Below are 23,801 nucleotides of genomic sequence, written 5' to 3' on the forward strand. Positions count from 1 at the left end.
CAAATGACTGCCCAAACAAACATAATTGACCTAAACATGAAATGACACACAGGGGTATATATAATGGCTGATCAGACCATTGTGACACATGAGGGGTGACAAACGAACACAATCATAAATCACAAAACAATGCAGTACATTCTAATTTGTTAATAAAGTAAACACTAAAGAAGAAAATCAAAACCATCAAACCCTAAACCCAAATATTTAATTAAATACAAATACTTTGTTTTTAAATGAAAGAAAACACATATTCTCCCCTTCAGTAGGAAGTGGTGGTGTGGTCCAATTAGCCCTCTTTGTATTTAATGGTTTCAAACCCTGGCTACCATCTTTTGTCCAGCAACTCCCAGGGATGATAGCAGGTAAGAAATAAAAAGATAAAGGTTAGTCAAAAATGAAAATAATGAAGTGGTGGGAATACATAAGTAAACTAAATGTGCGCGCTTACAAATAGAACAAATGTATCCCAACCAATCAATAAAGTTATTGGAAACTAAAGAGTGTTACTATGTTCAAATGAAAATACAAGAGTTACTGACTTTTAGAGTGTGGCCACGGGTTTGGCCATCACAAGACCATTAAAGTCTGCAAATCACAAAAATGAAAGGTGCATATAGGACAAGACCTTTAAAGCATTATGGTTGATTAGTTAACATAATATTCCACACACTGAATTAACAAAATGAAGCCTACAAAATATAAATGATTGAATTATCATTTTAAAAATGTTAGGCTCCAGAACAAAAAAGGTTTTTACACTAATGCACTCAACAGCGATGGTGCATTTGGCAACAATGTGCCGTTCTCTCGTTAATGTTAATTGGAGCTGTGACAGCAGTTAAAGGCAAGGTCCTCCTCTGACTCCTAATCATTTAACTCTCCATTACAGAGAGCACTCTGGGTTTTTATTGCTGTAATAAAGTTGATCTTCACTACCACAAAAAGCCTCCTGACCCCTGGGTGATGTGGAGACCCCAGACTCACTGTATTCATCATCTTGATATTGAATTGAATTGAATTGAATCTTTATTTTGAACATCTTTGTCACACAGACATTTACAGACTCTGTTTATAGAGGCAGGCACACAGGGTCGGACAATGTTTCTTACTTTAATCTTCATCAGAACAATAATATACAGTCATTTTAATTAAGTAATTAAGGTGTAGCTATGTTTTGCGTATGTGCTTGTCTATATGGACAAATCTGACTACCATTTAGTTTTCCAATGGTTTTCCAAAGGTGGTAATGCGGCTGTACAAAAATATTAACTATAAGTCATGCATATACCAAAGAGAGGTTTGAGGTACAAAAAAATATATTTAATCCATGTATGCCCTCTTGTGGTCAAATAATTAACTGCACAAAAAGATGTAGGTTCATAGATATTTTTTAATTATTAAATAATTTTATTCGATAGGATCGATGTAGTTTAACATAGTTCCAGTGGTCATGAAATTGAATTGCTACTTACAGCTGTAGCTAATTTCCAGGTCTTGGTCTTACATTCACAATACAAACGTTTTGGGGGGGGGGTTCAATTGTATAAAATCACAAAACCCTACAGATAGAAATCAACAATAAAAAGATAAATAAATATAATATTAAGAAAAACATTAATTAAAATATGGCTCCTAAAATTCTCAAACTCAAATTTATTTATGGGGCACATTTAAAAAAAACAACTTGTGTTTACCAAAGTGCTGTACAAAAGGTGGAATGGAAAAAAACAAACAAACAAACAAAAAAAGGTTATAGATAAGAAATAATACAAAATATTTTACTGAGTGCTAAACAACAGTCATGGCCTACAAGGTCGAAAAATGCAAAAAAATTAATAATAATTATGACATGTTGGCATAATTGAGCTCTTAGTTGCTTTTACTGTTAAAGATTTAATACCTGTAATTAACCTGAGTTTAGTTGGAGGTTTGTCCCATAGATCAGTGGCCTTTATGCTATGTTAATGATGTATATATAATATATATAATAATGTATATAATGATGCCGACTGTTCAAATTTAGATCTCCAATGTGCTATCTTAGAGTTGACACTCACCACGTTCCTCATGACTCGTGTTACTGTCTTGTCTCCGGGCAGAATTACGAGCCAGGAAACAATATAATCTAGATTAATGCTTGGTAATGGAAATCTGGTGCTTATTATCTGGAACGGGAGAAAAATTAAATTACAATCTTGATGTTAACCATCGGGCAGAAAGTGACAAAAGCGCATGGACAAGACAAAGTGTGTTAGTCAATCAAAATCAGATTATTGGTTTCATTGTGTAAGAATGTGATAGTAAAAATGTAGGAAGCAGGTCGTTTAAATCCTGGAACTGTCTGAATAGAATCAAATGAGGAATTAATTCATCCTGAGCTGATTTGGCATGTAGCATTAAAATACAGATTGGAACACAATGGTATCATCATCCATATTTAAATTGTTGAATTTCACCTTCATGACAACACATAGAGACTGAAGCCCGTCTAGACTTTAGGTCAGTTGTGTGCCTGCATTACCAGCTGTTTAAAGGTCAGAGGACCTTTGAGGTGGTGGCTCCTGTCTTTGAACTGCTTTGAACAAGAGGTCAGCTCTCTGTGAAAAGTCGATTATGCTCACGTCATTATGATCGAAATAGCATGTTTCAGTGATCAATCATGTGTTTTGATCACATGACTATCATTCTCTTCAGCACTTTACTACTGATACATTATGTTTTGGGGCATCTTTTAATAAATATTTGGGGTGCTCAAGATGTCTTACATGCTTACATGCAGTTATTGGATGTATTTAATGTCATCCATTTGAGGCAGAGGCAGAGATACGTGGTCTCAGCATTCTGTCAGTGGGTTGGTTTGGATTTTTTTCACACAGAAACTTCCAAGCTGACCTTTATGAAACTTAATCCACAAGTGGACAAGTGGAGCATGAGCAAATTAAGAATCCATTAAAATTTGAAGCAAATCTGGATCAGTTTAAAACCACAAAGACAGGCCAGGAACCATGAACGCATTTTCTGTATATTTTAAATTTGCACATTACATGTTTGTTTGTAGGGTCATGTTTAATTTAGAGCCGGGTGTGTCTTTGTTGACTGTAACCATTCTTCTTTTATTGGGACATTTGAGTAATGATGTAAATTGTCTCAACTCGATGCAACTCGATGCAAAGATGACGTCACAAACAACTACATGCACATCACTCTGTGTTTGTTATGTGTACTCTTGTGTATGTCTGCTTAGGAAATGTTGCTTAATCCAGACGGAGGCGTCAGATCAGTCAGACAGAGCCTCACCCTTACCTTTAAAACCTCACTGACACATGTGTCACACACACAGGCAGGTCTCTCTCTGGAGAAAGACACATCACACCAGGTGAGAAGAAAAAAAATTATTTCACCATTTGGCAAAACTGTTTTATTTCTGAATAGTGTGCTATTCTGTTCCAAGATTTCTATATTTGATTAAATAATACTTTACTCTTGTCACCAAAGGTGGGGAAAAGGGATTTACATTCAAATCCTTAAATCAACATTAAACAGCCATGTGGGTTCTTGAGAAGATCAGGGAGAGCATGGAGAGCTTTCCTCAGGAGTTGAATCGTTACATTGGAAAGAATGAGGAGGATACACTTTTCCCTTCAAAGGCTAGCCTCTCAAGGAATCTGCACAACAATGTCCTAACCCCAGACATGATCCCAGAGTTCTGTCTGCCTCCACGGCTTTGCAGGCAAAGCCCACTGCTAGAAGCTGAGGAAAAGCCACTGTTTGTATTCGGTCAGAACCAGATTCCTAAGAGTAGGCAAATTTCAGACTCTCCTCATGTAAAGACAAAGGATGTGAAGACAAAAAATAGTGACACATCAGTGGCTTGGAAAGCTACAAAGAAGCCTTTGCCCTTCTCTGCAGAGAGCTACGGCCTGGGTGGAATTTATGAGAGCCCCAACACTCGTAGGAAAGAGTCTTTGTTCCACTCAAAGCGCCCTGTTTACCTGCTTGATAGAAATATGCCTAAAGCACCACCAAGGCTGGCAAAAGAGACAAATTTTCCCAAGAAAACTTCATCTGGATTCCTTCCAGTGTTTTTATGCAAGAGTATGTCTGAGACCGAAAGCGAGACACCTTCTTCCAGTGACTCTTCTCCCCTCAGTTCACCTTATTGTGTCAAATCCTCCCTTTATGTCCCATCAAGCAGTGGCCGCCTTAAAGGTACTGTATCTTGCCCTTCATTAATTGACAGTAAGAAGGGCAGGAGGAAGTGGAGGAGGGGGGATTTAACGTCCTCACTCAGCAGCCCATCAAGCTTAGAGAAAAGCTCAGCTAACCTAACTCCACCAGCCCTCCTCCCGATGGATGCTCTGCAGTGCCAGGAAAGATTTCAGCAGGAACATGTCCTCCCATTGCAGGGCCATGGCAGAGTGTGCCTCTCCACTGAGCACACCAAATTCTCCGGCACGGCGTCATCATCCTTATCCACAGTCCGAGTACGTGTGGTGTCTGTGGAAAGCCTGTGGAGTGATAATGACCGTCAGACACTGAACTGTGCAGTGAGTCTGTGTCTGACTCCCGGAAAGCTGCAACAGCAGGAGAGCGCCACCATCAGGAACTGTCGGAGCCCAGTTTTCAATGAAGATTTCTACTTCACAGAGCTGAGTCAGAAAGATCTAATGGAAATGCAGCTTAGGTTAAAAGTAGTGCATAAAGCTGCAGCTGGAACTCTGAGGAGGGGGAAAGTGATTGGAGTGATCACCAAACCTCTGTCTCAGCTGCTTATTTTAAATAAACAGGCAGAAAAATAGGTGTGTGCATCATTTAAAGCCAGCATGAAAACTGCATGTGTTGTATATTACATGTGATAAAATTATGATGTCTTAAAACTATTAAAATGTGTAAAAAGGAACATGTTAAAAAGGGAGGCAACCAGTGAGAAATTATTTTAGTTAGCAATGAGCTCTTGAGCATAGTGAGGCATGTAGCTGTTAAAGAAGCAGATATTTTTCTCAGCAGAGCTTTAAGTTTAGAGCACAAGTGATAAAAAACTTTCATCAGATGGTCACAATATGTGTCTACACTGAATGTTAATGTTGCTGTTTAAGATATACAAATAGGCAGCTGTTTGGTAATGTTCAACATAAAACTGTCAGCTCTTCTGTTTCTCTGCTGAACTGTTTTCAAATATGCTCTCTTCTGTTTATCTCTGCCATGCTACTCTATTGTACGGCCCCGAAATGCCATTTATATTAAAAGCTGTACTGAGGGATGAAGTCTGAACTGTAGAGGTTTGGAAATATAACTTGTGCCCAGAACTTTGAACTCATCAGTTAGAAATCTTAGAGGATATAAATCAGACCACATAAAGCCAGTCTCAGTCCCAGTCTCCCTCATACTAATGTTTCTTCTGCTGACACAATTAAATTACCTGAATAAATCAGTTAAGTGATTAAATTTGATTCCAAAAGTGATTTCTTTTATTCATTTATTATAATTTCGCATTCTTAAACCAAAAAAATATGACTCTTGAGCTTAAAAAACGTAACTTTGAAACGCAGAAACATAGAAACGTAACTTAGAAAGGCAGCTTTACTTCTATAATGTTACGAGCATGAATAATACAAAATATAAAACTAAAGGAACTAGAAAAGTCTGGCACCAAGGAAACACATAACAAGAGAGTGCACAGCAAGATGGGAAGGTATGATGACAATATGACAAAAAATAAGGAAAATGTTGGTATTAAATAAATACACATGAGGTAACGAGACACAGCGGAGACACATGGGGAACACAGCCAAACAGAAACTGACTGAGACAGCAAGAAGCAAAACTCAACATAATGCACACAAGATGAGGGACATACAAAATAGAACAGGAAACATCACGCTGACGAAGAGACATGGACATGTGAGCTTGATACAGACAAAAGGCTAAACAGACACAGAGACATGACTGACCAGGGGAGACAAGAATAACTTGACACAACTAAATGGGGAGACCAGACAACCATAGTGACAGAGCACAGACAGAGTACACAGATACGAGGACGCGGCCGGGGAAACGTATATGGATCACAGAATCTAGTTAACTAAAAAATTTACATATAGAACCTGAATATAATACACCTCTGATACTCAAGAGTACATCATAGAGTCCAGAACCACTCAAAACCATAGCAATATGTGTGGCAGCTGGATAGTATAGTGGTAACACCTTTGCAGCGGGAGTCACAAGTTTCATCCCACCCGGTATCCAGTAACATGAGTAGTATGGCTAGATCCCCTATGCTAAAACCAAGCCTTGGAATGGCGCAGCTTGGACACTAGCGTTTCGCTACATGTCCTACTCTGTATGATTGTGTATGTGACAAATAAAGGTTGTTTGTTAATATCTACTGGAATTACCCAACACATGTTAATGCTGTCAAACTCATGATCCTTAATTTCAGAAACAGCCATAAAGTCTGAAGCAGCAGTTGCCTGAGCTCATATAAGAGCAACTAAAAGTTATTGCAAGCTTTATTTGGAGTGATATCAGTTTTATCCAAAAGTTCAACAACACCAACATGAAAGAGCATTAGGCTTTGTTGTATGTTGAAGTTAGTGAGACTGTGAAATAAGTGAAGCATATTGAGGAAGCCAGGGAATTTCAGGCTTATGACATAGCGTTTCAAAATACCACACTGACACTGTTGCTTAAAATCTAACATATCTTATATGTCTTAATAGATTTTAATGCTTTTAAACACACTACTATCAAGACTACACGACTAAGGTACTGTTATTATAGTTGTATAAGCACAGAGACGTTTGGACACATTTAACTTTTCAATTATCAAAATAATGACATTATATGTAATTATTCTGGTGTGCTGGGATGATCTTGTGTGACCTCTGATGTGCCTAGGTCAGGTTAACAGGTTAATTTCAGAGCTAGGAGCTTTGTTCTTGTAGAGGAGTATGTCTGTGTAGCAGATCGTTGGCAAGAAGATGTAATGGGAGCGATGTAATCCATCCTTCCATTCATCCATGCGCTTATCCAAATCAGGATTGCAAGTGGTAAACCCTACACAGGTTGCTAGTTTGTTGCAGGGCTAACACAGACAGACAACCATTTACACTTACTAGAAACATTTCAGGCTCACGCCTTAACCTCATCCCATGTATGTCTTTGAATTATGCAAGGAAGCCTAAGTACCTGGAAAAAACCTCTAAGCATCCCATGGAAAGGCTCCAGCTTGGGTTGGATTCAGACTCCAGGACCTTCTAGGTGTAAGGCAACTGTGCTGTCCAGCTCAATGATTCGATAAGAAACAAGTAAACCAAAAACCAGCCAACAAACAAACAAACAAACAAGACAAAAAATGCCTAAAAGATATGGATCGAGAACTGAGGGGAGGCCACAGAGACTGCTTATGTATAGACCCCAGAGATTTGTGCTATGTCCCCCAGGCAGTGACTACGCTACTCATTGCCAATTTCCCAAGTATGGGTAAAAAGTAGTTTACTAATATCCCATTAAATAACGAGTTTGCCATTTCTTACTGTTTCCTGAAGTAGCTGTTACAGGTGACGTCAAGCACCGCCCACCCCCGGAAGACGTCCTAATCTGACGCTGAACCTGAACGAGTCCTCCTCGGGATGTAAACATGGTGATAGACAGATGAGAGAAACGCCACAATGGTCTTCGAAAGCGTGGTTGTAGATGTCCTCAACCGATTTTTAGGGGACTACGTTGTCAACCTTGACAGCTCGCAGCTAAAGCTCGGCATATGGGGAGGTAACTGAACTTGTGTTTGTCATTTTACTTGATTAGCTCGCTTTCTAAGCTAGCTAGCTAAATGCTAACGTACGCTAACCACCAGGCGTATGACACTAACAGCTTCCTCAGCTGTTAGTGCCACTTTAGGCGTCCCCAAACGAGTTAAAGTGTTCACCGTGAACGAGACAGTGCAGTCAAATGTTGACATCGAGATATATTGAAACACAGCGTTATTTTCCGACTGCTGCAGTCATCTTTTCTTCTTAATCTTATCTTGTTTGCTCCTGCAAGTCTATTGGAGCAGTACATGCATGCGAGCTTCTGGGAATCAGGCATTTCGAGGTCACACCCTTTTACACAGCCAGGTTATGACTCGGTACTGTGCTTCATACTAAGTCCCTACACGTTCCAAGAAATATTTGACACTGTACACAAATACGAGTATTTGAAAATTGGCTTTAGCCGCTGAACCTGGATCAATTTTTAAAACTAGTAACTAAGTCAAACCATTAAGTACTTTGTTTTACCAAACTTTAACTTAATACCAGCTTCTCTAATCAACAAATGTATTAAACGAGTTGTCTTTCATAGACTGTTTTACACGAGTAGTATGTCTATGAATAATGTGTTACGATTGATTTGAATTATTGGAGCTCTCTGGTGCGAGGTGCATTAAGTCAAAAGTCCAGAGACCTCTTTAATTAGATTGAGTTTCTATATGAGCTACACTTTACCCAAATGGTAAGCCATAATACTGTTACCATAGTAACAAAGTTTTCCTGGCCCTCTAGGTGATGCTGTCCTTAATAATCTTGAAATAAAGGAGAATGCCTTGGTAAGTTGCAGTTAAGTGTGTGAGTAAACAGCATTAGTCATTACATCCTGACATTCACAGATTTATGTTTATTTATTATTCATGGTGCTTTGTTGCAGAGCCAACTTGATATTCCTTTTAAAGTGAAGGCTGGTCATATAGGTAAGACTTACTCTTACTCTGGCTCTTATTGACCATAATTGACACAGTTTAGTACCTTTGTACAGAAGAACTTTTTCTTACTTGGGTGTTTTTGTGATTAGGGCGTCTCCAGCTGAAGATACCATGGAAGTACCTCTACACACAATCCGTGGAGGCCACGTTGGATGGTGTCTACCTGCTTATAGTTCCCACAGCAAGTAAGATGATTTCATATTTGCATCAAAATAAACAAATTTGATCCAAGTATTTAGTTTAGACATTACAGTGTATAAAATGAATGAATAACCACATTTAGTAGACACAGTAGCTGAATATTGTTTGACTTCTTTGATAAGCTGAGTAAGCTACTTGTGTTAATATGTTTTAAAGATTCAAAAATCCATTAAAATAATTTAATTCTATTAAAGTAAAAATAATTATCAAAATATAATAATACAGAAAGATGCACATTTTTTCTGGCGCTATTCCCTTTAGGTATAAAGTATGATGCGGAAAAGGAGGAGAAGCAGCTTCAGGAGGCTCGCCAGAGGGAACTACAGCGGATAGAGCAGACAAAGCTGAAGGCTGCTGAGCAAGGTCAGGGTGCAGCTTCAATTTTTTTTTTTTTTGTAAACATGTTACTATAGCAAAGATCCTCAGTAGGTTTTGTATGACAACAGCCTTTGTCATGGTCAACAGGTTCTTAGAGAAAGAAAAACAAATGACGCTATTTGCTGTTGGCTCTCATCTGCTGCTTTTTGGCTGTGTAAGCATAAGTCATGCGCTCCACTGCGTGAGCCAGTGGGCAGTAGAACATTTGGTGTTAATTTTGCATAGACAAACAAGTAATATCAAAATTTATAAAATATGCCTTATAGTCACACACACAGATTTAGTGTCATATGGTCATGGTTTGTGTGGCTGTGAGTTCCTGTGCAGCCAGCGTTTTTCACGGTTTTTCTGTTATGTGTGGTTTAGCACATGAGTATCGCACAATCCTCAGCAGTTGTCTTTCATTGTAGTGGCAGACTGCTGTGTTGCTGTATTTTGGGACAGCCTGGTTTTGTCACTTCAACAATATACGCTTGCCATTAGATAGAAAAAATCTATCCTTGATATTTGACTTACAATTGTGGTCAAAGGTTTATAACCACTCATCTTGGACACAAATATCAGGATATATTTGGGCTCTTAGTTGATGTCTTTGAACTGGTATTTTTCCAGGTTTGTACAACATACATCTTTGATGAGTTTAAAAAGAAATGGCATTCATTCCACGCCTATGATGAGTGTGTAAACTTCTCACCACAAGTGTATGTGGCTATCTACAAGCTGTTCTTTTTATAAGACTATGTCCTCTGTCAAGGTGAAAAGTGTTGTATCTTAATTTCTTAATTTACAGCATTTAGGTGAAAATACATACGTAGGTTTGTATTGTATTTGTAAATTTAAATAAAAATGTGTACTACTTCTTTTTTCTCTTTTAAGACGTTTAATGACGCAGCTTTATTAACAGCAATGTGACTCACTGGCATTCTTGTGTAAGCTAATATTTGCTTGATAACGCCTAACATGCTAAAAAAAGAAAGGAATCATAAAAATATTGAAAGTAAAATTTAGTTATTTGTAAAGTTCATCAGGCAGTCATGAGAGCTAAGGCCAGCTGAATGTCATTCCAGTTATACAGAAATACACAGTGAATGTGTATTGAAGGTCCTTTAGAGAAAAGCTTCAGGAATTCTTTGGGACCTGTTGGAGCCTCATAACCTAAACCTTGCATTTTACAGAGAATCCCAAACTTGAGAAACAGGACACTTTTGTGGAAAAGCTTGTCACTCAGGTCATTAAAAACCTGCAAGTCAAGATCTCTAACATCCACGTGCGCTATGAAGATCATGTAAGTATTCAAGCCGAGTTACCATAATAATGTACAATTTTATCTATGGTCCTGCAAGTTTATACATGTCTCCACTTTAAATGAACTAAACACTGTTTCTAGAGCACGTTACAATAGAAGAATTAATTGGTTTATTTTTTTTGTCTTAACCACACCATAAGGCTTAGCTCTTTATTTTTCTCCTTTTTTTGTTAATGAAGGTAACAAATCCAAACTGCCCTTTGTCATTTGGAGTGTCACTGAAAAACCTCAGCCTTCAGGTGATGTGTCTCTCCTGTCAAATGATATGCTATTTTACATTTAGATATGAAGCTTTTCATTAACCTCAATGCTTGTTTAACTGTACAGACCGCTGACGAGAAGTGGAGACCCAGTCTTTTAGATGAGAATTCCAAGTTTTTCTTTAAGGTAAGTAATCCAACCACGTTATCTACCTTGTATACCACCACTGTACACGTCTTATGGAAGGTAGGTAGGTGTTTTTAATACAAAATACCACATACATGTTTAATAGCATTTGTTTTTGGCTTTAAAGTAGTTCCCTGAAGTTAAAAACTAACTCTTGGAAAACTTCATTGATTTTTTTTCAGCAGTGTTATTTCCCCATAACTTTGGAGCATAATCAAAACTTTAAGAAGTCCTTGTCAAACACTGTCAGCTTTTTTCCTTGTAATGGCAAACAGCCTCATCACTAATTGCTTTGTGTGTCTTGTTTTCTCAGCTGGTACAACTAGATAACTTGTTTGCCTACTGGAATGTTAACTCAGTACTTTTCTCCAGTCACACTTCAGATCGGGCCCTGGTGAGTCACTGTATTATTAACGTATTAATGTGTACTTGGAATTAGCCATCTCCTATTTTCCTGGAAGACACGATGTTAGTGTTATGTTGTGATCACACAGGGCACAGATCTTCAGTTACACAGGAGTTATGTAAAGGTGTTTTATTTAGCACTATGTCATACACATGATATAGCAGTGGTTTTCTTCCATACATTATAGTTAAAGCAAAACAAAAAAGAAGTCAAATATGTTAGGAGGCCAAGAAATTAGCAAAGAGGAAAAAACAATTAATATGTAAATAAATCTTCACTTCCTCTGTGTTCTTACAGCAACATCTCCAGAGCAGCATGGAAGTCCGATCCTCTCATGACTTCAGTGAGTGTTTCACTGTCATTCTTGTGGAACTAAGTTCAAAGCACATTACATGACATGCATGAAAAATTTTGCAGATAGAAAGTGATGAAGAAATAATTTGTGATGATATGCAGTGACACTGCAACACCAAAAAAACCCAGGTGATTCACAGAGTTTGATTCACCACCACCGAGTCACGAGAGCAGATTTTCAGCACATCTTAACAGATTTTGTTTTCAATTTCACTTTAAGGCAACGCTGTACATTTTTTTTGAACTGATAACATTGGTAAAGTTTTTTAAGTTCTTTATAAATAGATGCAAATTTGCCATGTGCAGCACAAAAGGTAGTGAAACAGTCTTAATGCTCACATTTGCAATTCTTAAATCATCTTAATTCTTTCTGTTCCACAGTTTTTCGCCCCATTTCAGCTGATGCAAAACTGCGGATGAATCCCAGGTCAGATGTGGATTTCTCCTCCCCTAAAATGGACCTGATGGTCAACCTCAGAGAGGTGGCGATTGAACTCAACAAAGCCCAGGTGTGTGTGTGTGTGAGTGTGTGTGTGTGAGTGTGAGAGAGAGAGAGAGAGATCTGTTTAAACTTGTATGTGTTAAAGTTTCATTAAAATAGAATATTTTAAGAAACAGAGAGCTAAAGAGGGTTGTTAAGGATAAACTACATAAACAATGTCAGATAATAACTGCACTAGAGTACTTTGTGATGATGTAATTGCTGACTTCCTGTTATTCCAGTACATTAGCATCTTGGAGCTGCTGTGCTCAGTGGATATGATGTCACGTAATCTGCCATACAGGAAGTACAGACCTGAGGTCCATGTTCACAAGAACGCCAAAACATGGTCAGAAGACACTGTCACATATTTATCACATCATTTCCTCTGTCCTGTCTTTCTGTAATCTTTTTTCAAAAACTGAATCCCATATGTACATGTCATTTACCACATTACATTCGGTCCACTTAGTATTACAAATTGTTACATTGATTCCCTGATTTCCAGGTGGAAGTATGTGATCACAGGCGTCTTGGAGATAGATGTGAAGCCAGGTCTCCACATGTGGTCATGGCAACACATTCGCCGGCACCGGCAGATGGTAAAAAACTACAGAGAGCTCTACAAGATAAAGATCACCAGCAAGAAACCCAGCGATGAGCTTCTCAAAAAATTAGAGGTGGGGTGGAACTAAACTGAACAGGGGAGAGGGAAAAGGGAGGAAGGAAATAGACAGAGAGACCTATGGGACTGTTTTCTTTTCTACTCTGTTTTCACAATAGTGTCTTAATACTAAAACATTTTAATTATTATTATTATTATTGTTATTATTATTATTATTTTTTACATTTCAGACAGGTGAAAGTTTTGAGTTTAATTTTATATACTAATATTACCAGTAATTCTGTTTTAATATAAATTTCGTACCTGTTGTCACTGTTGTAAGACAAATGCTTGCGAAAGTTGCTTTACTTGACTGTAGTGATCATAATTGAAGGCCTATGCCAAAAGTAAAGCTAATATAGTATGGAAGTAATTAATTACAATAGTATTACTTCTCAGTAGCTCTCTAAGTGATGTCTGTCATATTTCTAGCCATAATTGCTCACAAAGATATCTAGTATTCAAGCCTACAGGGATTGATTGAAGTGCATTAGAGGTTGATGTTGAGTTTTTGAGATAGACTTGAAAATAATTGAATTTAACATTTGAAATTAAATGTGTTCCCAAGTTCTTTTCTATTTTTATTAGTATCATATTTTCCCCAAAATAGAACTGTAGTAATTGTAGAATCTAGTGAAAGCTCTAATCGATTTCTTTTGTGTTTATTCTTAGAAGCCCGAGAAGACTTTGGATATTTTTAACATCACTTTGGCCAGACAGCAGGCTGAAGTGGAGGTGAGCTTTTTGTATCACATAACTGAGAGAACTTCAGTAAGCTTATACAACTTGTATCTGATTTAGGAATTGATCAAACTGTAATACTCTTTGTCTTGTGATCTCAAGTTGTTGCAAATATCCATAAAAAAGGACAACAATTTGAGATTCACTGGAGCTATGCACAGTACAGTGCCTCTCAGCAGCTTGGTGCTGGCGTATGTTTGTTCCAGCAGGCCACATAGGACCAAATTAGGCACATAACTGATAATTATACATTAAGCAAAGGAATGTAGAGGGTTGAGGATTAGGCTGCCATGGTTCCACAAGGTGCAGCACTGTGCCATTAACTGTAAATTTACACATTCTGCACGATTTCTCTTATATGATGCTAACAGATCAGGCTGGTCAGATTTTTTTTCCTTGCCATCTTTCCTCAGAAAAGTGAAAAAGGGGAAGCATTTGACATTTTGTTTCGTCTCCTTCTTTAGGCAAGTAAAGCAGGCCTGCGTATTTACCGTCCTGGGATGAAGATGGAGGAAGAAGAGTCTCAGGGTTGGATCAGCTGGATGTGGAACTGGGGAGCACAGCCTGATACAGAAAGAAAAGAAGTTAAGACTGGAGGTAGGTTACAGATAGACATGTACATGTGGAATGTCTTTGTAGTAACAGCCTGTAATATTAGCTTTTCTTACTCCTCCTATGTCCGTTCCATTTATTCTTCTTACCATCTCTGTATCAGGGTTTGATGAGCTGTTAACCCCTGCTGAGAAAGCCAAACTCTACACTGCCATTGGATACAGCGAGACTGCTGCTAATCCCAACCTGCCAAAGGATGTGAGTCACTTTCCCCCACGACACCCCCTCAATTACTAATAATACACTTCCACTTGGTTATCTGTCGCACAGAAGCATATATTACAAAGGTAAAGAAACAAGTATTGTGTTACTTTATCTTTATACTCTTTGTGTCATATCTTTTAGTTTGAGAACATGAAGGTCAACTTCCACATGGAGAAGCTGTCCATGTCAATTAAAGATGACAAGGACAAAAACGAGATCATCAGGCTGACTGTGGGAGAGCTGTACTCCACACTCACACAGAGACCTGGAGCACAAGCCATCAAGTTTGTTCCAGCCTTCTAAAACAAAATAACAACTTTGTAGCTGGTCTTTTTTTTCCCACAAGGGTAGATACTTGATAACACTAGCTTGTGTGTGTGTGTGTGTGTGTGTGTGTGTGTGTGTGTTTTGTTGTTTTGTTGTTTTTGTTTTCTTCCCAGAATCACAGCCAAGCTTACTTTGTTTGAGGTCACTGGCCTCACCAATAAGCAACCTCCACCAACTCTCCTTTCATCAAGTAAGGCAGCCATAGGAGCAGGGACCCCACTGCTTAGTATCCTGTTTGAGACCAACCCCCTGGACGAGAGCGCTAACCAGCGGCTTCATGTAGAGTCACAACCCTTGGAAATCATCTATGATGCTGTGAGTGGTGTCACTCAGTGTGAATGAGCAGCAAAAATAAAAACCCTCAAAAGCAGTACATATATATATTTGACTCTCTGTCTGTGTGTCTGTGTAGATAACTGTGAACAGCATATCGGCGTTCTTCAGGCCTCCTGATGACATGCAGCTGGATGAGCTCACGAATGCAACCCTGATGAAACTGGAGCAGTTTAGAGATCGCACAGCCACTGGTGAGTTTAAGATAAACTGCAGATATCTGCTATCATGGTTGATCGTCCGGATCTCTAAGGACTTCTTTGATGGGCGAATGTTTACATTCCTTGTTTAGTCTTCCTGTTTATGCTCTTGAAAGTGATTGTTTCCTGAGGGCTTTGGAAGATTTTTCAAGGTCTTTTTTTTTGTTATTGAAGTTTTCTCCTTATTAGAGCTTTTAGGTAAATTTGGCATTTAAACATTACTTAAATTAATAGAATCTCAGAGTTCATTACACAAAACCACACATTCAGTTAACTTTATGCAGCCCACAACAATAAAATTCACCCACCTTTGGAGACAAAGCTACTATTGATGACCTATTAACATTTTGTATTTCAGGTTTACTGTATGTGATTGAAACACAGAAGGTTCTCGACCTGAAGGTGAACTTGATGGCCTCCTACGTCATCATTCCACAGACCGGTTTTTACAATGGCACTCAGAACATCTTGCTGTTGGATCTCGGTCATTTCAAGGTGGGGAAGTGTCAGATGTGAATAAAGATTGACAGCAGGCTGGAAATCCAAGGTAACTTACCAATATATGCCTTCATGTTTCCGTGCTTTTTCAGATGTCCAGTCAAAGCAGGAAACATCTACCTCAGCTGTGTGTGAGTTCCAGCAACATTGAGGACATCATGTCCAGAGCTTACGATAGCTTTGATGTACAGCTTGAAAGCCTACAGTTTCTTTATAGCAAACCAGGTACACACACACACAGACACACCAACACATCTGTAACACATTGAAGGTTTTTGACACATAATGTTGATTGATGAGGTGTTGTTTGAGATTTTATTCTAACTACTGTTTAAAAATCACTAAGCTTAAGCTTTGTTTGTATTGATAGGTTTTACACAGCAAAAAAAGTCATACAGACAGCATTGAGGAAATGTCTTTATGAAAGTGATTGGGACTTGTCGCTCTAATGGCTTGACTATGTCTTAGCAAAGAAAATATTACATTGATTTCAGGTATTGTGTCCTTGTTGGTGAAGACGGGATATTGCTAAACTTACACATTGATCCAACAGAAATATTTCTTGTTTTTACTCTGCTTCTGTTTGGACTCAGTAGAAATATAAAACTTTATCTTCATGTGATAGATGGTAACTGGAAAAAGGCCCGCAAACAGAAACGGTCACCCCTCCACATCCTAGAGCCAGTGGATCTAAAGGTGGTTTTTAGCAGAGCAATGGTCAACAAAGACTCCCGCATGCCAAAGTAAGTGTATTTCTGGTTGACAGTCAACTGATGGTTAAATTAAGTCTTTGTAAGAAAATCTGAACTTGCTCTTAACCCTCTTCTTTGGTGAAATTAATACTTTTCTTTTCTTTTTTCCCCTGAAGAGCTTCACTGTTTTTTAAAAAAAAAACAAAAAGTGCAGTATTAAAGACGGATCCAAACACTAGTTAAATATTCATAAATATAGTGTGGGTTCAGATACACAACTAAAAATATTTATCTTGTAAGGACCAGAGCTAAGAGTATTAGGTAAACTAAAGTTTCAGGTTGTAAGTTTTGTATGCATCTTTGTGTATGTGTCTTATAGATATAAGATGTCTGGAGAGCTTCCTCTGTTGTCTCTTCGTATTTCTGATGTAAAACTTCGAAGTGTTCTGGAGCTGGTGGACAGTATCCCGCTGCCTGAAAGCAAACCTGCTGCACGCGGCAATGCTCCATCATCAACTCCAAAGGTAAGATCGGAGGGTTATGGAGATGGTCCTCTCCGGATTTCAATAAAATCCCTAAAAACTAGAATCTTGGGAGTCTGGAAGGTTGTGCACATCAGCTGCAAACAAATTAAGCCTTCAGTTCTCTTATTAGTAATTACTGTTGTTGTTGTCCTTTACAGTGGTTAGAAAATGAAGTCACAAAATAGAAATTTCAATGGATAATTATAGTGGATTTTAAGCATTTAATTTTTGGGGCTCTGACCACTCTGAGCTGAGTTTTTGTGATGAAGGAGCCCAGTCTGTAAAGCAGACCTGTGCAAAGTATTTTCATTAGGCGATGACTATTATCATTATCATTATTATTATTATTACTATCATTATTATAATTGTTGTTATTATTGACTCAGATGGGGGTAGAAATCCCTAAACCGCGTGGCACAGGCACAGACAGCAACAGTTAGGTCAACTGAATTATGATGATCGCTGCTGTGAATGAGAAGGAAGCCTCAGCCGAGATGGTTTATTTTTCCCAATTTAAAAAAACAAACAAAAAAACATCTCAGATTTGAAGGCTTGAGGGTTTTGCATTGAATGAATATACAAATAGTTGAATATTGAGGTGGAAGTGCCGGACTAGTAAAAATAAAGATTTTATTAATAACAGTGTGTACAACAGTGTGTTTTTCCTTTTTTTTTCTTTTTAGCCTAGGCAGTCTTTCACCCCTCATCTCACTCCCAGAAAACCTCTGAACTTTGATCAGCGCTCTTCTCTCATTTTTGAGTCATGTGAGACCATCAGCATCACCTCATTAGGTAAGACACTGTTTTGTTTTGGTCCTACTGCTAAATATCTTTAAAAATCCTGTGTGTATTCCTACCACAGATTGTGTTTATTTTTTAATTATATCCCAGGGTCAGAGGAGGATCTGTTCTATGATGCGCCCAGCTCTCCCATCGGGGATAAACCATTTTTTCCAGACAATCCCATGCCGCTGCGCTATGTCGATGCAAGCAAAAGAAAAAGTCTCATCAAGGAAGATGCACAAAAGAACATGACTGACTTCTTTATGACATTTGAGATCAGTGAGGTACAGAAAAAATAAATTTCCCTGTTTTTTTGTTTGTTTGTTTGTTTTTTTTAATATTTAATCCTTACTGACTTCAGATGTAGATATCCAGTGTCAGAGACACTTTACTTGTATTGCCTAATAGTTTCTTTCTTTCTGTTTTCCTGCACAATTAAACATCATTATCCAATTCTGTAAGAATTATTTTTATTTAACCTTGTTATCAGTCATCTTAGTTATTTCTGTGTGAGATAAAAAGAAAATTCAAACTCTGCCTTTTCTCTTTAGCATTCCTTAGTTAAATTTCTCCACCTCCTTTTATTTTTGTGACCACCTTTATCATCATCTTTCCCATTTTTCCATCATCTCTCTGTCCTCTTTGTCCAGTTTTCTATTCAGCTCTGTCGTTTGTCTGGAAATATGGAGGTTACGGTGCTCCACTTAGACATAGAGGGTCTGGGCACTGAGCTGAAGCTGCGCACCTTTGACATGACGTCTAATACCTACTTGCGAGAGATCTGCCTCAAGTGTCCTGAATACATGGGTCAGTAGATACCAGCAATGCCTTAATTTTTGTTAAACATTTGATGATTACAATTATCCCAATAAAAATGTGCAAATCATCAGGGCAGTCTTTGCTTAATTTTTTATTAGGCATGCTTTGTTTTTCCTTGCACAGATTCTGAAGACAAGCAAGTACAGCTGATCACCACACTGGACAACAAAGAAGTCGATCTGCTCACTCTGGAGTATATCAAAGTAATATGGGATGCGTTGTGTGAAAACATTTCAGAATATTTTCTATAAATATTTTAAAACTGAAGGTAAATCACCTCAATATTAAAGATTGGATGAATTTTTCTAGGCTGACAAGAATGGTCCCGACTTCAAGTCTCAATATAATAACACTGAGCAGCTCATCAAGGTGAGGGAAATGTTAATAACCCAGCAATAATATTTTTTTTATTTACTTAATATTCTTAACTTTATGTAATATATAGTTAACAGCAGTGTTTCTTCTTCAGTAATTATTAATAATGGGTAGAAGAATCACAATATCATTTCACACAAAAAGGTTCATTTTCTTCATCAGGTGACCTTTTCATCCCTGGATGTTCACCTCCATACGGAGGCTCTCCTCAATACCATGAACTTCCTCAGTAAGCTCCTTCCTGAATCTAATAAGAAGGAAGGACAGCAGGAGGAGCTTCCCACTATCCCTGAGGAAGACGATGCTGAAGCAGAGAAGGAGGGAGAGAAGAAGGAGGAAACTGCTGTAACCAAGAAAAAACGTAACTGATATTATCTGCACGCTGTTATTATCTCACCATTTATGAGAACATTGTACTACTAGAGCAGATATTTCACAGTTAATGAAACTGATTTTCAGAGCAGTATCAAAGGTTAAATGTTACACTGGAAATAGCTTTCCTTTTTTGCAGCTGCTCTCAGGTAATGTCTTTATTTCTTGTCCTTCACCTTTTTTTTTCCCAGCTTCAAAAAGGTCCAAATTTGCAGATGTGGTTAATCTGCATATCAAAACTGATCTCCGCTGCCTTAAAGTTTTCATTCGAGGACAGAAGGCCAGGATCTCAGAGATCAGTATTGAAGGTATGAAAGGAAGAGTTTTCTGTGTACTAGGTATCCTGGCAGTGCTTTCAATAGGATTTGTTAAGTGTTTATTATTTCTGCAATACTCTACTGTATATAGAGTTTTCTAATGAACCTTTTCTGGTCAAATCTTCAATTCATTGTACAACTTGGGGCTTTCGTAATTGTCTAGGTCTGGTTTCGGAGGTCCTGATGAGGAAGAAGGGGATGGAGGTTTCGGCCAAATTGAAGAATATTGTGATTCTGGACTGTAACAAAGAAGCTTTTTACAAAAAGGTATCAAATGCCAGTGCTTATGTATATTTACCAATGTACTTAAAAAAATACAAAAGAAATGGTCATTGTTTCCCACATTGATGTTTCTGGTCTTCATTTGTTATGTTGGTTTTTTTTGTGTGTTACTTGCTGATCATGTGGCACAGGCAAATCTGAATAACAACTTTTTAACTTCTTTTTCTGTGCCACTCTGTTTTTTCTAGGCCGTGTCCATAGCAGATAAGGAAGTGTTTCACTTCCACATGATAAACTATACAGATGCGACTGAAGGAGATGCCTACCTGGACATGTCTAACGTTGACACTACTGTTACACTGAGTGTGGGCTGCATTCAGGTCATCTTCCTCAACAAGTTTCTCTCATCTATACTGGTAAGAATCACTTTTCTGGGCAGAATTAATCTGTTGCTCTTATCAATTTTTGTTCACATGTAAAACTCTAAAGTGGTGTTTTAATTTATTAGATAAGGTAATAATAAAATTATAAGTCATAAACATAGTTATTTACATTACCTCTGTATATTTCTGCATTCCAGCTTGATCTTATTAATTTTTCTCCAAAACTATTTTTCCCCACTCCATGTCCTTACAGGAGTTTGTCAATAACTTCCAGGAGGCTAAAGAGGCACTAACTGAGGTAACAGTTCAGGCTGCGGAAAAAGCAGCGTCAGGCGTGAAAGAACTGGCTGAACGGACCACTCGGATCGCTCTTGATGTCCACTTCAATGCACCCGTCATCTTCCTCCCCCAGTCCTCCTCTTCATCAAATGTCATTGTAGCTGACCTTGGTCTGCTTTCTATCAAAAATCGTTTTGCCAAGCAACCCTGTAAATCAGATGCCAGCATCCCACCTGTTGTGGATATAATGACTGTGAGACTGACTGACCTTAAGATGTACAGGTCAGTTTCTGTGGGAGGTATTATTTAAAAAATTTGCATGCTTGTCTTTGTGATCGATTGGAATTTGCATTATTCCGATAGACCTTTTGTAAATCTATGTTTTTGTTGCTTTCAGAGTCAAATATAAAAATGAACGTTTTGAAGAAGAGATCCAACTGCTGAAGCCAGTGAGCCTAGACTTGGAAATCCGTAGAAACTTATCTTCCAGCTGGTACCACGAAATACCTGACATAGCTATTGAGGTCCATCTAAAGCCCATGAGTGTAAGTATATATATTCATATATCTTACCTGTTTGGTTTTTCTGATTTTTAATCCCACGATTGTGTAGAGGCTTATATTGAGAATTATGAAAAAGTTTTATCAACATCATCTCTCTTTGTTCCCAACAGCTGCTCCTATGCCAGAATGACATGATCATTGTCCTGAGGACTCTGAACGAGAACCTGTCAGAGAAGTCCGATGCTGGTCCACCTCCAGCTGCTCTGCCTGCCACTGACCCGTCCTCTGACTCTGTATCCAACAAAGACTCCCAGGAATCGGGGGCCACTGGACCACCCAGCAGTAAGTTGTTGTTGTTGTATATGGTTATGTTTGATATGGTTATGTGTGTTTGGTAGAGCTTTAAATATAGACATATGATTTAACAGCCTGGTCAGATAACTAAGTTTTTACCAAAAAAACAACAGAAAACAAAAAACTGATGAGTTGTTCTTTGACAGGGCAGAATTACACAAAACTATGTAGCTAATGAAATCTGAAACATGTTCTCCTTGATTAGTGCACAATAGGTGCACAATTCTGACTAAAAACCAGTAGCTTGTCTTTTAATCTGAACTCTGCACTCTGATAATGCTGTTAATAGGTAACACAGTGGTGACAGCTGCTGTTGTGGAGACACAGAAAAACAGCAAGCTGAAAAAGAACACGCTGAAATTAAACTTCAAGTTTGACTCATTGACTGTGGTTCTGTACAGCTCCAACGAAGATAAGGTAATGCCAAGTCTGTTACATATGTACAAACATACACAAGTCATAACTACATCATAGAATTAGGCTTGTCAGCCTGTATTTTGTGAGGCACGTTTAGTAAAGAATGTCTGTGTAATTTCTGTTTAATAGCAGTTAGAACCACAACGTGACCAGTCACACCAACAACATGAGCGATCAGACCCACATGATGAGCAGCTGAAGCTAGCAGAATTTACTCTGGGCACCATCTCCACCTCTGTCCATATGTACTCCGACAGCTCCATGATGGCCTCAGTGAAACTTGCTGAATGCCTTCTAGACGACAAGAGGCCAAAAGTCAAAAGTATCACCCCAAGGTACGGCTACCACTTGTACAGCTAGTTACACATTTAGACTCTAAAAACAAAAAAGGCCACGTCTTGACGGATCAGTGTAAAGTAAATTATTTTATTGTGTTCACTCTTTTTTTCTCATAGTCCTATTTTGTTTTTCTCTAGGATGATGGCAATGTGTCCTGGTGCAGAACAGAACAACATGGTGGAAGTGAGCTATCGTCAAACCCGTGAAAGCACCACTTTAGATACAGTGGTGCAGGATGTGTATCTGTGTGCCAGCATGGAATTTCTGCTCACGGTGGCCGATATCTTCCTTAAGGCCACCCAGCAGGGTTTTGCCCAAGTGTCACAACCCAAGAACAGTGCTGGTGCTGGCGATAAGAAGAACATTAACTCATCAGTCACATCTAAAGAGTCTGGTGAGTTGACTTTATCAGTTTTAATCTAGTTAACCGAAATCATGTCTGTTCTCTTAATCGACAAGCTTAAACTGCCAAATTATGCCCATCTTTGTTTTGCCTTATGTTTATAAAACTTTCATTTTTGACTATTTCATTACAATACAACTTTTTATGGATGCTTTAAGATAATAACTTAGATGTTATATACTTTTACATAATGAGTCTAGATTATGAGTTTTGTGATTATCAAGTTAAACTGGCTTATTCTAATTATTTAACGTGAAGTTTTACTCTAATGCTCTCTGTGTCTCCTAGCTCCAGCTCCAGCCACAGTAACAAAGACAGAAATGAAAGTCTTGGTGCGAAACCCAGAGATTGTATTTGTAGCTGACCTGACTCGTGATGACGCCCCAGCTCTGGTGATGACCACATATTGTGAACTAGTAATGAAAAATGGTGCAGAAGGATCACAGATGACTGCTGTTATCAAGGACCTCAAGGTTCATATTTGGATTGGATTGTGCTAGTCAAAATTACATGTTCAAAGAATTCAAAATGATGTATCCAGAGGAAATCTTAATATTCCTCAACACATATTTAAAATTAAATATGATATATTTTTTAAACTGGTTACTTTTGTTGTAGGTTGTTGCCTGTCCATTCTTAAGACAAAAGAGGAGAAACAATGTGACTACAGTGCTTCAGCCATGTCAGGTTTACTTCAACAGTACTCAGTCTCCAACTTCCCCTCAGGCTATGGAGGTCACCATCAATGCTCTCTCACTTAAGGTATTTGTTTTGTTATTATTACATGTGGCCACATATTTTCTTCTTCAAATTGAAATGATTGTGGGGTTTTTTGTAGTTCCAACTTCTTTGTTGTTAGCAAATTAAAGCTTTTTTTTTGTTTTGAACTTTTTGGGGTTAAACCACTGCCTCGTATGCATGCTTAATTAACCCTTGGAGGGTCCTTAAAAATCCATCCTTTAAATGAGACAGAAAGTCAATCCCTATGTCTGGTTACAGCAGTGTGATACCTTGGAAATACAGTTTTTTGATTAAAAAAAGTTTCAGACTTTTGTTTCCTTGTAATGGAGATAATAAGGGGGCATATTATTGTTGCTCTAACAGGACTGTATCTGCACTTGTTGATGAAAATTGTATCAAATAAAAGCAAATTTTAAAAGCAAGAAATTTATTTCTGACAG

General features: G+C 38.1%; 2 protein-coding genes across 5 annotated transcripts in view; both read left to right on the forward strand.

The window, feature by feature from the left end:
* The first annotated feature begins 3,548 nt into the window (after positions 1–3,548).
* Positions 3,549–4,802, forward strand: LOC109204435 (C2 calcium-dependent domain-containing protein 4C). Its single transcript, XM_025897105.1, has one exon. The coding sequence runs from the start codon at positions 3,549–3,551 to the stop codon at positions 4,800–4,802; it is 1,254 nt and encodes a 417-aa protein (XP_025752890.1).
* A 2,786-nt stretch (positions 4,803–7,588) lies between these two features.
* vps13a (vacuolar protein sorting 13 homolog A) overlaps positions 7,589–23,801 on the forward strand; it is a 41,144-nt gene continuing 24,931 nt past the window's right edge. For 2 of the 4 annotated variants that reach the window (XM_019365322.2, XM_019365325.2), the window contains exons 1-40: positions 7,589–7,776; positions 8,550–8,593; positions 8,692–8,734; positions 8,836–8,931; positions 9,209–9,310; positions 10,501–10,610; positions 10,811–10,870; positions 10,959–11,018; positions 11,332–11,412; positions 11,722–11,767; positions 12,160–12,287; positions 12,502–12,608; positions 12,768–12,939; positions 13,596–13,658; positions 14,129–14,261; positions 14,380–14,474; positions 14,622–14,764; positions 14,921–15,122; positions 15,220–15,334; positions 15,699–15,835; positions 15,931–16,063; positions 16,464–16,581; positions 16,910–17,054; positions 17,738–17,846; positions 17,946–18,121; positions 18,488–18,644; positions 18,780–18,859; positions 18,966–19,025; positions 19,194–19,392; positions 19,595–19,711; positions 19,884–19,987; positions 20,191–20,358; positions 20,579–20,886; positions 21,002–21,149; positions 21,278–21,449; positions 21,751–21,878; positions 22,008–22,213; positions 22,355–22,611; positions 22,909–23,093; positions 23,239–23,382. In XM_019365322.2, coding sequence (XP_019220867.1) covers positions 7,677–7,776; positions 8,550–8,593; positions 8,692–8,734; positions 8,836–8,931; positions 9,209–9,310; positions 10,501–10,610; positions 10,811–10,870; positions 10,959–11,018; positions 11,332–11,412; positions 11,722–11,767; positions 12,160–12,287; positions 12,502–12,608; positions 12,768–12,939; positions 13,596–13,658; positions 14,129–14,261; positions 14,380–14,474; positions 14,622–14,764; positions 14,921–15,122; positions 15,220–15,334; positions 15,699–15,835; positions 15,931–16,063; positions 16,464–16,581; positions 16,910–17,054; positions 17,738–17,846; positions 17,946–18,121; positions 18,488–18,644; positions 18,780–18,859; positions 18,966–19,025; positions 19,194–19,392; positions 19,595–19,711; positions 19,884–19,987; positions 20,191–20,358; positions 20,579–20,886; positions 21,002–21,149; positions 21,278–21,449; positions 21,751–21,878; positions 22,008–22,213; positions 22,355–22,611; positions 22,909–23,093; positions 23,239–23,382 — 5,151 coding nt within the window. In that variant the 5' untranslated portion in view covers positions 7,589–7,676. The remainder of the gene's footprint in view (positions 7,777–8,549; positions 8,594–8,691; positions 8,735–8,835; positions 8,932–9,208; positions 9,311–10,500; positions 10,611–10,810; positions 10,871–10,958; positions 11,019–11,331; positions 11,413–11,721; positions 11,768–12,159; positions 12,288–12,501; positions 12,609–12,767; positions 12,940–13,595; positions 13,659–14,128; positions 14,262–14,379; positions 14,475–14,621; positions 14,765–14,920; positions 15,123–15,219; positions 15,335–15,698; positions 15,836–15,930; positions 16,064–16,463; positions 16,582–16,909; positions 17,055–17,737; positions 17,847–17,945; positions 18,122–18,487; positions 18,645–18,779; positions 18,860–18,965; positions 19,026–19,193; positions 19,393–19,594; positions 19,712–19,883; positions 19,988–20,190; positions 20,359–20,578; positions 20,887–21,001; positions 21,150–21,277; positions 21,450–21,750; positions 21,879–22,007; positions 22,214–22,354; positions 22,612–22,908; positions 23,094–23,238; positions 23,383–23,801) is intronic. The other 2 variants (XM_019365323.2, XM_019365324.2) reach the window with 2 other exon arrangements.

The sequence above is a fragment of the Oreochromis niloticus genome, linkage group LG12, assembly GCF_001858045.2.
Source record: "Oreochromis niloticus isolate F11D_XX linkage group LG12, O_niloticus_UMD_NMBU, whole genome shotgun sequence".
Classification (NCBI taxonomy): Eukaryota; Metazoa; Chordata; class Actinopteri; order Cichliformes; family Cichlidae; genus Oreochromis; species Oreochromis niloticus.